Here is a 16102-nt window from a genome sequence, read left to right on the forward strand (position 1 = left end):
TGCAGGATTTCTAGAGAGCAATGGGGCAACATTGGGGCGGTGGCTTGGGCATTAATCCTCAGTGAAGAAAACAGACCAACCAGACAAACGCGGGTTTCTACACTGCCTGAGGGGACTCCCCTGAGCACTAACCAGGACTTGGGGACGCTGTGGAACCAAAGTGCTGCGAGCTGAGGACTGCCCTCCTATATCGTACAGATCCGTGCTAACACGTGTTGACCATTTCAAGCCAAGAAGATTGGGCTGTCATTTTTGGAATGTCACCATTATCACCACTGGCTGTCACTTCATTGTAGAAAGAAATACGTTCTCTTGATGACTGACCTTCTGATCATCATCAGATCATCATCAGAAAAACCTTTCCTTCTCACTGTTGATACACTTCCAAGAGAAAGTTGTATTGACAGGTGGTTTTGTATTAGGTGCTGGGGTTGTATCTTCAAGTTCTCAGAATTTGAATCACAGGGTAAATATGTTTTATCACAGGTGATACTTTTGGTTTGACCTCCCTGGAAAATCCAAAGCAACAGTGGGTCTTGGAATCTATTCTCTTGTTTATGGTTTTGTCTTTTTCTATCCCACCAATTTGGCTGACTGGGCTGGCCTGGGGCCCACACTCTGTTGTCTTGCTGTTCCTCACAGCTGGGCCACAGGATCTGGACCCTAGCTCCTCCCTCCGGGCCTGATCTCTGGCAGGAAAAATCATGGGACTGAGCCCACTTCATCCACGTCCTTGGGTGACAGCTTCGATAAGGGGCTGCCTTTTGCTCTCCTTGGCCCTCTGTGCATCTTGCTAAGAAGTCCATCTAGACACTAGTCCCCTGCCAAGGCCAGGTCGCTAATTAGCCAGACAGATTTTCCTTTGCTGTCATTATTTCTGTTGCTCTAGATGGCAAGGTTGAGAACCTTAGACCACCCTTAACATTGTCTTCCTTAGCAATGAGGGGAAAATGGGATTCCTGAATTATATATACAACGGACAACCACAAATAGAATCACCAGGCCCATGGAAGGCCTATGGCGAGAGGAAGGTCAAGGTAGGAAGGTCAAGCAGGTACAAAAGCCTAGGCCTTAGGCGGACCTGATTTTGTAGCTCTAATGATACTAGTTGGGGTAGAAATAACTTTTGTACCACATCTCAGTGTTCATATCAGATTCTTTTCACTTTCCTGGGATTGAAGTCTTCTTCCCCAAACCTTAATATTTTGCTGCCAAATACTTATTTTCTTCTTCCTTTCCAAATATTATTTAGGAGCAAGGACAAATGTTGTGTTATTTAATTATAGGGGCACATACATATGCTTTAAGAAGATATGTGCAGTTGTATTGTTTTCCTGTTTTAGCTCTTAAAGACACATGCCTCAAAAAAAAGATGCCACATTTATACCATTCCTGTTAAACTGATAGCTACAATTTAGGTGTACGGAGTAACCCATACTTTAAAAAATCTCAGGTAACTTTTCCTATCCTTTTAAAGATTGTAGTAAAACACACATGACATAGAATTTACATGATTCTAAACTGGATATCCTCAATTAAGAAAACTTACAAAGACCACATGTGCTGGTTTTTTTTGTTTTTTGTTTTTTCCAAAGGACAAACTCAGGAATAGGTCTAGCAGAGTGTGGGGAAGAAAGGTATGACTGGATGGAAAGGCCTGGAAGATTCCCAGGGTAGAGCAAGTGAGCAAATTTAATCATTTTTAAGTGAATAGTACAGTAGTGTTATCTACATGTACTTTGTTGTGTAACTGATCTCTAGAACTTTTTCATCTTGCAGAACTGAACCTCTGTACCCTTTGGACACTAACTCTCCTTCCTCCCTCCCCCTCCCTCTAGCAACCACCATTCTATTTTCTGTTTCTAATAGTTTGACTATTTCAGATGCCCCATGTAAGTGGAATCTTGCGGTACGTGTCTTTTTGCGACTGACCCATTTCACTTATCATGATGTCCTCAAGGCTCATTCATGTTGTAGCCTATGACAGAATTTCTTTCTTTTATTTCAGACTGAATAATATTTCATTGTATGTATATACCACATTTTCTTTATCCATTCATCCATTGATGGGCATTTATGTTGTTTCCACGTCTTGGCTATTATGAATAATGCTGCATTAAACTTGGGTGTATATATATATCTTCAAAATCTTGTCTTCAATTATTTTGGATATGTACCCAGAAGCTGGATTTCTGGCTTCTATAGTAATTCTATTTTTAAGTTTTGGAGGAACCTCCGTACAGTTTTCTAAGTGGTTGCAGTGTTTTACGTTCACTCCAACAGTGCCTAAGAGTACCAATATTTCTACATCTTCATTAGCACTTCTTGTTTACTGTTTGTTTGATAGTGGCCATCTCAGTGGATGTGAGGCAATATCTCATTGTGGGGTTTTTTTTGTTTGTTTGTTTTTTAACATCTTTATTGGAGTATAATTGCTTTACAATTGTGTGTTCATTTCTGCTGTATAACAAAGTGAATCAGCTATACATATACCTATATCCCCATATTGCCACTCTTGCGTCTCCCTCCCACCCTCCTATCCCACTCCTCTAGGTGGTCACAGAGCACCGAGGTGATCTCCCTGTGCTATGTGGCTGCTTCCCACTAGCTATCTATTTTACATTTGGTAGTGTACATATGTCAGTGCTACTCTCACTTCATCCCAGCTTTCCATTCCCCTTCCCCATGTCCTCAAGTCCATTCTCTATGTCTGCGTCTTTATTCCTGTCCTGCCCCTAGGTTCTTCATAAACATTTTTTTTTTAGATTCCATATATATGTGTTAGCATATGGTATTTGTTTTTCTCTTTCTGGCTTACTTCACTCTGTATGACAGACTCTAGGTCCATCCACCTCACTACAAGTAACTCAATTTTGTTTCTTTTTATGGCTGAGTAATATTCCATTGTATATATGTGCCACATCTTCTTTATCCATTCATCTGTCAGTGGACACTTAAGTTGCTTCCATGTCCTGGCTTTTGTAAATAGAGCTGCAATGAACATTGTGGTACATGACTCTTTTTGAATTATCTCATTGTGGTTTTGATTTTCATTTCTCTGATGCTGAGTGTTTTTTCATATGTTTATTGGCCATTCGTATGTCTTCTCTGGAGAAATGTCTATTCGAGTCCTTTACCTATTTTTAAATCAGATCTTGTTGTAAAGTTGTGGGAGTTCTTTACGTGTACTGATATGAACCCTTTATCAGATATATGGTTTGTGAATATTTTCTCCCATTCTGTAGGTTGCCTCTTCACTCTGTTGATTGTTTCCTTTGCTGTGTAAAAGTTTTTTAAGTTTGATATAGTACCATTTGTCTGTACTTGCTTTTGTTGTCTGTGCTTTTGGTGTCATGTGGAAGAAATCATTACCAAACCCAATATTATGAAGATTTTCTCCTATATTTTCTTCTAAATGTATAATAGTTTCAGGTCTTACATTTACATTTTTAATCCATTTTTAGTTACTTCTTTGTAAGTGGTGTAAGGTAAGGGTCCAACTTCATTTTTTGCATGTGGATATACAGTTTTTCCAGCATCATTTGTTGAAGAGACTATCCTGACCCCATTGTGTAGCCTTGGTACCGTTATAGCTTATTTGACCATATACTTGAGGGTTTGTTTCTTGAATATTTATTTTATTCCATTGGTTGACATGTTTGTCTTTATTCCAGTCCCATATTGTTTTGATTACAGTAGCTTTGTAATATGATTTGAAATCAGGAAATATGAGGTCTCCAGCTCTATTTTTCCTTTCTCAAGTTTGCTTTGGCTCTTCTGGGTCCTTTGAAATTCCATATGCATTTTAGGATTTGTTTTTCTATTTCTAACAAAAAGTGCCTCAGAGAGAGAGCTTTTTGATTTTTATTTATACTGATGATGATTACCTTTTCATGCTGTAATTCCCAAGGCCACCTTCTTAATCTTCAAACCCTAACAATGAGCTGTAAATTATGATGGTAACCCAATCTCTCCAGATGAAAATATTTAGGTTTCTTAAACCAAATGGGATTTCTCGCTTGACTGTGGTCTATACTACATAATTTTCAATATTAAATAGTACTTCTTGAAATTAAGGACAAGAAAAAATAACCAATAATTTTGACCGGCACGCCCCTCCTCTCTAATGCTGTTACCCAAGGCTCTCACCAGGGAACTCCTGCCAAGTCTGGGTAAGGGTAAGAAGAGTCATTGATACACATGCACAACTGTAGCCAGGACCAGCTCCAGAATCTGTGGGCTCGATGCAAAATGAACATGAAGGGTCCTTGTCCAAAAGTTATTAAGAATTTTAAGACAGCAACAACAAATCAGTAAATCAAGCATGGGGTCTAGTGGGTCTGCACAGGTCATATACGCAAGACCTAAGAAAGAGTTGGGGGAAACCAGAGCCTTGGATCAAGGGGAAGAGAAAAGAGGTGATGTCCTGCAAGGGGACCTAAGCCCAGATGGAGAAGACCTAGGCCGGCTCTCTGGACGGTCATAAGGAAGAGCCCAGACCCTCAAGCTGCTGTCACTGGAGATTGGAGGTTGAAGATGCTGACCTGAAGGTTTGGTGTGGGTCAGGGTGCTTTCAGATGTGGCATGGGGAAAAGGTGGTGTTTGCTTAAAGGGAAAAGTGATGGTGACACAGCCTACTGCACCCATCCAGACTTGAGCCCGCTGGCTGGAAGTTAAATTTGCATGGGAGACCACGCTACGTGGCCGTCAGCCCTCATGACTGGCTTCAGTCTTGCTAATTCAGTATCCCAGGGTGTGCTCCATCCTGTGATTGGAGTTGGACACACAGCAGGTTTTTGTTGGAGGAAAAGTGCTAAATATTAACAGAGAATGAGGGCAAGATTCAAAATGGTCCCAGCTGCCATGGTTGTGTTGGCACACGTTGTGACTTGGATGAAGTCCGTTCCCTCCCTGAACGGAAGCTTCCCTGCGGGATTCCTTTAGACATGATTGACTGTTAGGCTGGGCATCACCAACCTGCCCCTTTGTGTCTCTGAGCACCTTTTCTCCTGATCTTTTTTCATTCTGCCGTTTGTTTCATGATATACTATTTTTGCCTGCCTCAATTTGAGAGGAAAAAAAGTTGAACTGCACAATTTTTAGTTATGGCCAAAGTCCTACAATCACGAGATTCAAAGATTCTCATGTCTATGTTTAGTCAAAACTATTTTTCATAAAAGGGATAAATCCTTGATTCATTCATTAGTAATCGGGGAGTCAAGACCTGATCATTCTCCTTTGTCCTGTTTTCTCTCGTAGGTTCTCACTTGGTGCTTAGACAAAATCAAAATGAGGAAGCATCGACATTTGCCTTTAGTGGCCATCTTTTGCCTTTTTTTCTCAGGCTTTTCCTTTACTCGTGCACAACAACAAGCAGGTAAGCTCCAGAAACATCTCTTCATTTCATTAAAAGGAACAGTATTCTCTGATTTTAGATCTTAGACATCATGTGTTGAATATAGAGCTTAGATAAGCTTTGAAGAGATAGCCAAGCCATTGGCTACAGGATGTTCATTTATTTTACAGACTTTTTGCTCCTCTTTATCCAGTGAGAGAGAGATTCTTTTTTACTGAAACTTGGGCTTGATATCTTGGTGGTGGTTTGCAAGTGGTTTGTTTTTACCTTGGGTGTGAGCAGAAAGTTTGTGTCGAAAATATTTTACCATCTGAAGAGCTTTTCCACATTTCTGGCACTGGTTGATGTCTGAGCACATAAAACCCAGAGAAGACAATGGTTGAGAGTAAAAAATTATTTTCCCTGACAAAAACAACAAAAACAAACACAAATGTCACCATTTCTTTCCCACTCTGGGCAGGAAAAGACATTTTTCATCTAGAATCATCAAATCTGTAAAATATCAGTTTCCCCAAATTACTTAAAAATACATCCTAACTAATCCTGTTAAGAACTTGCTTGCAGAGTTTTAGAAAAATGAGAAATGGTTCATGTATTATGAGCTGGGCAGAATTGACTTGGGTCCCTCTGCTTTGCTTGGAGAGCTGAGCTTCTGATGGGGATTCTCCCTCCAGACCTGGTAGTTCTTAGATGGTGGCCTGGTGAGGACCACCTCAATGCCAGGGGAGGATGGGTTGGGGCATCGGGTCAGCCCCAGGTGAGTAGAGTCCAGGGGCCTGCTGTGCACAGCCAGCCTGGCCCAGTGCAGAAGGGCACTTCCCAGCCACCCACAGCCTGGCACCTGGAGCCTCCTGCTCTTACTTTTGAGAGAGAACTGGATTCATCTTTTTTTGTTTTTTTTTGAGGTATGTGGGCCTCTCACTGTTGTGGCCTCTCCCGTTGCGGAGCACAGGCTCCGGACGCGCAGGCTCAATGGCCATGGCTCACGGGCCCAGCTGCTCCGCGGCATGTGGGATCTTCCCAGACCGGGGCACGAACCTGTGTCTCCTGCATCGGCAGGCGGACTCTCAACCACTGCGCCACCAGGGAAGCCCTGGATTCATCTTTGAAAGAGATGAATACTGTTCAGCATCTAAGAGGGCTTAGATGGCTCTGAAAATGTAGTGACGAGTTAGGGTACCTTTCTTCATGCTAAAAAGTCTGAAAAAAATGAGACTTTGCCCTTCCCTACAGTTATACAAGTCTTCTTCACTTAAGATGTATTTATGACATTTATTTTTCTGGCAAATTGCCCAAAGCATGGGAGGTAAAACAGTAGTAGATTTCAGTATTCTGTCTTGTCAGGGCCCAGTTTCAGACCCAAAGCTGAGGAAGGAATTTCTAAGATGATGCTTGGTTACCTGTGATAGGATATCCTTCCCATCTGAGCAGGTGGGTCTTGGGGTTCAAACTACCACAAAGAATCATCTAGAGTTAAAGGACATGCCAGGGAATGCTTTTCCCCATTGTGGAACCTGCTACTGGTCCATGTATGGCAGTCATTGCATATGGAACTTGGGCCAATGACTGGGCACCGGCAGCTGTTGGGTCCATGTGTCCAGGTCCCTGTCTCTCAGGTAAGTCAGCGTCCCCGCCTGTTTCACACATGAGGTGTAAATTATTTAGTAACAGCACAGTGGAAACTGAATGAGTTGAGGAAGGCTTTGCACTGATGGGAAGTCATTTCTTGAACAGGAGAAACATCTAAACCAATGTCTTTTTTTAAAGATGTCAAAAATGGCGCTGCTGCCGATATAATATTTCTAGTGGATTCCTCTTGGAGCATTGGAAAGGAACATTTCCAACTTGTTCAAGAGTTTCTATATGATGTTATAAAATCCTTAGCTGTGGGAGAAAACGATTTCCGTTTTGCTCTGGTCTGGTTCAATGGCAGCCCAGATACCGAGTTCCTGTTAAATACGTATCGTTCTAAACAAGAAGTCCTCTCCCATGTTTCCAACATGTCTTATACTGGGGGAAGCAATCAGACTGGAAGAGGATTAGAATACGTAATGCAAAATCACCTCACTGAGGCTGCCGGAAGCCGGGCCAGAGATGGAGTCCTTCAGGTTATCATAGCGTTAACCGATGGACACTCGAAGGATGCCCTTGCTCTGCCTTCAGCGGAACTTAAATCTGCTGATGTTAACGTGTTTGCAATTGGAGTTGAGGATGCAGATGAAGGAGCGTTAAAAGAAACAGCAAGTGAACTGCTCAATACGCATATTTTCAACCTAGAGAATTTTACCTCACTTCATGACATAGTAGGAAACTTAGTGGCCTGTGTGCATTCATCCATGACTCCAGAGAGGGCTGGAGGCACAGAGACCCTTAAAGACATCACAGGTAATGGCAACATCGCCAAGCTGCTGCCTGCCTCGCTCTTCTTTGGAGATAAGCTTGGCAACCGCTGGCATTAGGCAATATTACGGCTAAAAGATGGTGGGCGGATTAGGGAAGAGATGCCTGTTCACAGGTCTAAAAACAAAGGTTTGAATATTCTCTGTAGTCTCCTTCCAAAACAGAGCAATTCATCTACCTTCAAGAGGAATTCTTTGCTTTTGAGCCAATTAATATTCTAACTCTAAAAAAGCACATCCTGATATTATGACCCCACAAGAGGTTGCTTCTACCTTCCTTGGACAAGACAGACTCAGCGTGGCTGGGCAGGCATCTAACAAAAATCCCTTCATTGTTCCTGGGATAGAGAGCCCGTTTCCTTTAAAGAAAGCTCCATGTCTGAAAGAGCTTGAGTGGAGGGGGAGGGTGGTTCCACTTTGGGTCCAGTGAAGCAACACGCAGAGCTCCTCTCTGTGACTCTGTGGGATTTATTTCAGAGATTTGATGGAATTAGAATTGTGAGATGCCTTAGAGATGATCCAGTCCAAATCTATTTTGAAGAAATTGAGTTTTAGAGCTGGAGGCCCTTACATGTTGGCTCTGGAGTGGGTTTTCTCACTTCTGCTCCACACTGTCACCATGGCTGTGCCCATAGAGATGCTTCTGATTCCAATGGTCCTCATCACTGCCACTCTGGAAGTACTGATGATGCAGCGACTTTACATGGATGTGTTCATGCATGGTGATGTGCATGGAACAAATTGTCTGGCAAGTCACTTAACCAGTCACACCTATTAGCTCTTTTGCCGGTGCTAAGTGCCTAAAGACTGATAGGGAAGGAATTCCACAGGTAAGTTTCAAATGTATTGCACCACAGCAATTCTGACCAGGGCTAGGCTTCCTCATCAGTGACGAGCAGGACAGAGGGAACTCCCTGTGTCCCAAAATGAGTCCAAGTCGCCAACTGACAGTGGGTAGCAGAGAATTCTAGGTGAGTGGGCAGAAATCTAGGGTGGGAGAGCTCAAGGGAGAGATGAGCTCCAGACGGAGAGATGTGTGTCCCACAAGATGAAGGGAAAGGAGGAGAAAGGTATCATATTTCTAAGATATTGAGGTGGAAAGGGGAGACGTTGAGAGTGTTCAGGTTGAGTTGGCATCAATCATCCAATAAGAGAAGATGACAGAGGGAGAGAAGCAGTGGTGCTTGGGAGCTTGGAGGAATCGAAGTTATGTTTGAACAGCTGCACCAGGGATATGAGGAAAGGATCACAAAAAGGGATCAAGAAGCAACTGCTGACTTGCAGTGATGTCCAGTTGTTGTCAGAGACCACAGCCTGGGGTCTTGTCCATGAGCGTGGCTCCCTGGTGTTCTGAAGGTATCTCAGGCACTCTTGGAAGAAAAAAGCTACCAGGTTGGAGCTTGCAAAGAGAGGATGATAGAGAGGCAAGAAAATCTTCTTGGGAAGGAAATTTACCATTGCTAAGATGGTAGCTAGTAAATTCCTGAAATAGCCCGCCCTGGGGACCTGGCTGGGCAGGGAAGCAGATGAGAGCTGGAAGGGGCCGGGAGACTTCTGGAAAGCCAGAGGAGCAGGGGCCAGGATGAGGGGGAAGAGACCTAGAGGCAGTTGAGGAGGAGTCCAGAGAAAGGCTTTCTGGATTATGATCAGAATAATGGTGTTTTTTAGGCAAATAGTACTAGACATCAGTTTTTCATCAGAGAGATTCCAAAAAGAAGGAGTGGGGAGCAAGATGGGTAGACGTCATTAGATAGGAGCCGGGCAGGCAGATCGTGGTTAAGAGAAGGGTTTCAGAACTAACCAACCCCAAGGCGTTTCAGGAGATTGTTCATAAAATGGTTTCCCCAATGGTTATCCGTGATTTCAGCTTTGATAGGGGTGGGAGGGCTCATGACCCTACCAGTGGGTCTACTTCTAAGAGAGGGGTGAGACACAGTCTGGATTATTTGCATTAAACCTGGATAGCATTCCCTACTTCAAATGATGTGTCTCACCTCTGCATTATGACACTAGTGTCGATCCTGCCAGATTACAGGAAAAGAAGGTGGACCCTGAGAGCACCCCAAACCAAGCACTGCAGGTTACAAGGAGGTTACAAGATGGCAGCTCTAATGACCTTTTCCATTTGCTACAATGTTCTCAGCATCAATAATTCACTAATCTTTGCCTTTCTGAATGTAGGGGTAATAACTCATCCATGTCAAAAACAATGAAAGGGATCAGGAGGGAAATGGAACATCTTCTCTTTATTGGTGTTTTGGCCAATTCAGGAAAAAGGGTGGATGAGTTTGCCATTATGTTTAACCATTAAATAAATGGATAAATGATTAGATTACCATATGAATGCTAAATGAGCCTGTCAACATAGTCTGTTTCCACACAGATGACAAAACCTTTGTTTTTATGCCAAGAAAGCATCTCTGTCTTCTAGTGTTCAAGCCACTAGCAGCACCAGGGTGGTATATTAATCCATTTATGTTGTCTTTTCTAATTAACTTCACTCTGCAATTCTGCCAGTATCATGTCCCACTGCATGTTCCACAGCAAAAAAAAATAATAATAATAATAATAAAAATTCTCTGCTTATAGTTTTTGGGAAAGGTAGTCAGGAAGGCATTATGGAGATTGCTAATAAGTTAGGGCCATTTCTTTCCATTTCCTGCCCACTAGGTAGGTAACTTTTTCCCGTATATATATATATATCATGGCCACTGTTCTAAATGAACTGTACTCAAGTAATCACTGAAAGTTGTGTTTTTTAAAATCCCTTTTTATCAATGGATATAAAATACAAAAGCTTTACTAAAGCAAAAGCTAAAGGTGACCTATATGTCAGTGAGGATGAGCTTTCTTTTCTTTGCAAAATATAAAGATTTAGAAAACTCACAAAACCTATCTGCAGTTTTGTGTTTGCATAAGAAATACAAATGTGATCTTTTAAATTTTGCTTGAAAAAAGGAAGCATCCCATGAGCTAAGGAAAGCATTGTGCCCACACCAATACGCTCAGGAAAGTAGTGTTTCCAACGATGTTGAAGGAACCCATGATTTTTCCATGGATGTTTTGAAACTTTTCCATAGAAAATGCCACAGATGGGGTGATACATGAGCCATAAAAGCAGAAAACCAGACAACTTCACATTTTAAATTTTAGAAATATCTGATTCCTCTTAGAGTTAATATTGATCCCTGGTATGCCTTGCTGTACACAAGAACCAGTCTCTCTTGTGTCTGTCTGAGGCTTCGGCTCTCCTGGATAACAGCATGCCCTTGTGTGTCCCATCATTGTGTGCATAAGAGGACAACGTGGTTTTTTCAGTGATGACAAATTATCCAACATTTTTCTATGACCTGCTGTGGTTCAGCTTTTTAGAAGAGCAATAATCAAGGGTTTTCCCTCAGTGTTTGTTATTTTATTTATTCTATTGTGAACTGCAATCAAAAAGTAAGTAATAAATTAATAAGGAATGAGTCATCTGTGATTTAGAGATCGTTCTTCTTTTATTGATCTTAGGTTCAGAGTTAGTCCTTCCTTTAAAGGTCTCAGTTTGCTGAGTAAGGGGCAAATCTTCCTTTGTCCCTCGGGTCATTGATTTAGGCCTGGGAAGTGTTGAGGAATTTTGTGGTATGGTTTGCTGAACCTGGAGCTCCTGGCACCATGTGGGCCATTTCTATGGCTTGCAACATAATTCACACTGCTGGCACCGCACCATCCCATAAGATCCTTCAGGAACCTTACGGTTTGGCTAAAGAGTAGCAAATGCTTTGCAATTCTTAGCAAACGCTAAGTTAATATCTTATAAAACCTTACAAGATATTTTCACATTAGTATCTTTCCCTATGAAAGGAATTCCTCTGCAAAATTGCTGTTAGGGGTTTCATGTATGTAAGGGGAGAAAGAGAGCAGTCTGATTTCAGTAATCCCAATTGCAGCCATCCTTGGCTCAGATTCCCCAAGGGGAGAGCTTGGGTAAGAACATCATTTCACTATAGCAAAATTCCTTAATTTCATGAGACAAGATTTGTATCCTGTTTCCATTGTGGAAGTAAAAGCAATTTTGTTGGTACCAGGAAAAATTAATTTTATGTATAAAATGTTCACTGTCATTAAAAATATCAGAATGAATGATTGTACATATAATATTGCAATTATACTCCCAACATAGCTTCCTAAAATCCAGAATATAAATACCATATATGCTCACATAAAATCTCCTCCTATTCCTAACACATACTTAAGTTATTAAAATATATTTGCTAGAATAATTTTACTTTTCATATCATTTAAATCAGCCAGATTTAAACATTCTAGCAGATGAGCCTTTGAAATATTCCACCCAGGTTCATAGTTTATTGATTGCTATTCCTTGCGCAGTGCTTCTGTGAAACCCCCATTCTCAGTAACAGAATGGAAGTGTCATGTTTGCCAGAAAAGAGATCTTGGTCAGCCTTTTTATGTCCATTTGTGTAGCTCCAGAGCTAATTCTGATTCAGGGTTTACTAGATGCCCATGGTCCTGCCAGACACTCGATCTAGGATGTCATAAAAATAAGGTTGGATAATTATGTCATGACTGGTTTCATATCACTCTGCTTAACATTGTTCTGCATTTTGTGATTGAATATAGAGGCAATGGCAAAAATAAATGAAGAAAACATTTAGCTGAATCCCAGACTTGCGTTTGAGTTTCACGCAACTAAACGTCATTTAAGAAACGAAAATCAAACCAAAATATATCAGAGTATTTTTGAATCAAAACTGTAAATGTTGTTTGAGTTCTTCTTTTCATATTCCCAAAGTGGTAGATACACAGCCAGGTTTTTAAAGTAAAAAAGAAGGAACAACAGTTGCTCAAGGAATCAAGTGTTTAACATACTGGGATGATGAATCACCAGACCCTAAATCTTGGATTCTGTTTTGTGCTGTGGATTTGGACAAAGAAAATTCTTATAATAACTTGAGGATTATAAGAGAAATGTCCTCAAATTAGAAATCATCTTTGGACCTTTGTTAATATACTCCTTCACTTTCTCCTGTAGGTATGGTAATGCATAATTCCATGCAACTACAGTTCCCTCCAAATTTAGTAGAAAATTTCAGAATATACCCAGAAATTGAATATGTTTTGAAATTTGATGACAAAGATGGCACAGAAGAAAATTTGATATTAAATGCCCTACTTAACACCATCATTTCTGTTAAGAAGTTGCCTCTTATGCATTCAGAATGCAGAACTAAAAGAGAATTTCACATTCCTTAATCAACATGTGTTTTGTTTGTCCGTATTTCGTGTTTCTTATTGGTTTCCCAAGAAACATGTCAGAACACTGAACGATGCATGTGGTCACTTGTTCTAATGCTTTCACATTTTTTGCATTTCTCTCTTTTAAAGCACAAGACTCTGCTGACATTATTTTCCTAATTGATGGATCAAACAACACCGGAAGTGTCAATTTCGCAGTCATTCGCGACTTCCTTGTAAATCTCCTTGAGAGACTCTCAGTTGGAACTCAGCAGATCCAAGTGGGGGTGGTCCAGTATAGCGATGAGCCCAGAACCCTGTTCTCCTTAAACAGCTATTCCACCAAGGCTCAGGTTCTGGACGCAGTGAAAGCCCTGGGGTTCATCGGTGGGGAGTTGGCCAATGTCGGCCTTGCCCTTGATTTTGTGGTGGAGAATCACTTCACCCGGGCAGGGGGCAGCCGAGTGGAGGAAGGGGTTCCCCAGGTGCTGGTCCTCATAAGTGCTGGGCCTTCTAGCGATGAAATCCGAGACGCGGTCATAGCACTGAAGCAGGCTAGCATTTTCTCGTTTGGCCTCGGAGCCCAGGCCGCCTCCAAGGCAGAGCTTCAGCACATAGCTACCAATGACAACTTGGTGTTTACTGTCCCGGAATTCCGTAGCTTTGGGGACGTCCAGGAGCAATTACTGCCGTACATTGTTGGCGTGGCCCAAAGGCACATTGTCTTGCAACCGCCAACCATTGTCACCCAAGGTACGTATGCTTTTCTCACCATCTGTGTGGTAGTGGGCTGTCTGTGTGTGTTTTTGTAGAAGTCAGGTGGGCACCTTGCAGAATGATTGGCCTCGGGAGAACCTGTAAGTACCCACAGCCGAGTCCTTCCAAGATGAGCTAGTTCCTGGATGTGGTGTCTGTGACGGTTGCAGTGTTCCAAAGAAACCAGAGATCTGTGATTGAGTGGAAAGTTCTTTTTACAGCATGAATTGTCAAGAAAGTGTGCTTTTAAGGCTAATTCAACAAACCAGTTACATTGGTTATTAAACATCGTTGTATGATCTACTTATAATGCAGTCATCTGAAAAGTGGATCTCAGGGGATCATTACGGTTCTGAGACAGTTACTCCAGGATAATGGCAATGAGCTCTAAAAGTCAGCCCGTTAGAGTGTGGTGACACGTGAGAACTGTCTTCCCAAAGTCAGTATTGTGGTGCGTAGCAGGAGTGGCATTTCTGGAGGTAAGAAATAACAAAGCACTCACTTGGGGGAATGTTTAGGAAAACCTTTATTCCTGTGATTACTGAGTTGTAGAGTAGCTCTGTTGACGGAGAGATTATACACTCAGATGGGAGGCCTTTGGCAAAAGAGCCCGACTGGAGTCATTTTAAAAAAACATATAAAGCTAATCAAGTCACGTAAGAAAATACATTTCACAGACGTGGGAGGTGGGAAGTGTATTTAAAAATTTAAGTAAGAACCCAGTGGTGCTTGATGCTGTGGCAGGTAAAAATCTGGCAGATCCAGGTGGACCAGGTTACATCACTGGTGATCTCACCCATCCGTCAGGGATTTTATTATTAATGGTTTTAGGCATATTGCTGGGTGGGGCAAATTAAGAATTGACGCAAAATTACATCCAGAAAATTCTCTTGATATTTCCAGACTTCCCTCTGATTGGAATACAATCTATCAATATTAAAGTTTCTCTGGGCTTGCATGCTTTTGGAAACAAAAGAATGACTTCCATAGGTTTTGTAAACACTGAGGAAGCGCCATGGCTGCTGTCCGAAGAGCGGGCCTTTGGTCCTAGGCCTTATGTTAACCAGCTGTGTGATCCTGGGCAGCCCACACAGACTTTCTGGGCTCCAGTTTTTTGAACTGATGACAAAGGATGAAAGGATATTTCTGTTCCAGGAGAAGTTTCAAGTTCATTTTTATCTATGGCAGTCCAGGCCCTTATTTCAGCTTTCCCTAGCTAACTTTCACTCCTCACTTACAAAGCCGTCTTTAATCTTTGTGCTTCATCTGTAAATATTCAACAGATATTCTTAGCTATCAGGTATGTGCTGGACACCAGGCCAAGCACTGGGGATCCAGTGCTGGTGGACCAGACTGATGTGGCCACTGGCTCGTTGCAGTATAATGGGGAGATAGATCACAAAAACGTAAACCAACGACCAGAAAACTACTCCCAGAGTGTGACAGATGAGGACGCTAAAGGGGGCTGTCATGGAAAGAGAGCTGTAGGTCAAGTGGCCAGGGAAGGCTGCTGCGAGGAGCTGCAGGACGGAAGCAGAAGGAACAAGGTACCAGGTGTGGTGGTCAGTCGTGCAGCACGAGGGAGCCTGGCCGCACCCAGAACTGTCAGGAGGAGGCGGGGCTGGAGCTCACTGATGCCTGGAAGCCTGCAGAAGCCTCTGGTTTAGGGCGCGAGCATCACCAGCTTGGGTGAAGTCCTCCAGTGGCTTCTAGTTTTTTCAGTGAAACTGGGGGGACAGGAGGACCTACTTTATTGGAGGTCAGGGTCCCCTAGTCACTGAGAAGAATCACCTAAGAGTAGCCTTGAGTCACCCTAAGAGGAGGGTGCTGAGGAAGACAGCACCGAGGAGGGAGGATGGGGGCTGGACGTTTGCTGGAGGAGATTCTGCTTGGGAACAGGAGCGTGGGAGAGCGAGGACGCTTGCCAGGGCTGCAGGGGACTTGGCATCCTGTGGGTCAATAGGGAGGTGAGGGCTGCAGTCGACTGGTTACAGGACCTTCAGGGTCACCGTGGTAAGGGGGTTTCACACCCAGCCCCAGCAGAACCGTGTGAAAGAGGGGAGATGGCTCTGTTGGCATCTCACAGCAGGAAGAGGAGGACTCGTACTGGAGGGGGAGGGAGGAGACGAGGTGGGGGTGAGTCAGTCCAGAGACCAGGGGATGAAAGGGATCTGCCTTCCTCTCCATCTATCCGTGTGTTGCATACATCTTATTGAATTCAAGAAGCTCTGCATTTATCGTTTCAACTCCTACATCCACGGTATGGAAGGCGCGTGTGTGAGAGTGGGTGTTTCCAGGTGTGCTCGCTGTCCTTGTATGTGTCAAGAAAGCACACATGTGGTTAACTGCA

At 42.7% G+C, this 16102-nt stretch overlaps 1 protein-coding gene across 2 annotated transcripts in view; it reads left to right on the plus strand.

Annotated features, from left to right (window-relative positions):
• Nucleotides 1-5274: 5274 nt before the first annotated feature.
• Nucleotides 5275-16102, plus strand: part of COL6A3 (collagen type VI alpha 3 chain) — a gene marked incomplete at its 5' end in the record, with an annotated part of 68697 nt that continues 57869 nt past the window's right edge. Inside the window, 3 exons of one of the 2 annotated variants that reach the window (XM_079710203.1) lie at nucleotides 5275-5377; nucleotides 7124-7741; nucleotides 13147-13749. In XM_079710203.1, the coding sequence (XP_079566329.1) occupies nucleotides 5290-5377; nucleotides 7124-7741; nucleotides 13147-13749 (1309 nt within the window). The remainder of the gene's footprint in view (nucleotides 5378-7123; nucleotides 7742-13146; nucleotides 13750-16102) is intronic. The other variant, XM_079710204.1, reaches the window with a different exon arrangement.

This window comes from Hyperoodon ampullatus, assembly GCF_949752795.1.
Source record: "Hyperoodon ampullatus genome assembly, chromosome: 8".
NCBI classification, from domain to species: domain Eukaryota; kingdom Metazoa; phylum Chordata; class Mammalia; order Artiodactyla; family Ziphiidae; genus Hyperoodon; species Hyperoodon ampullatus.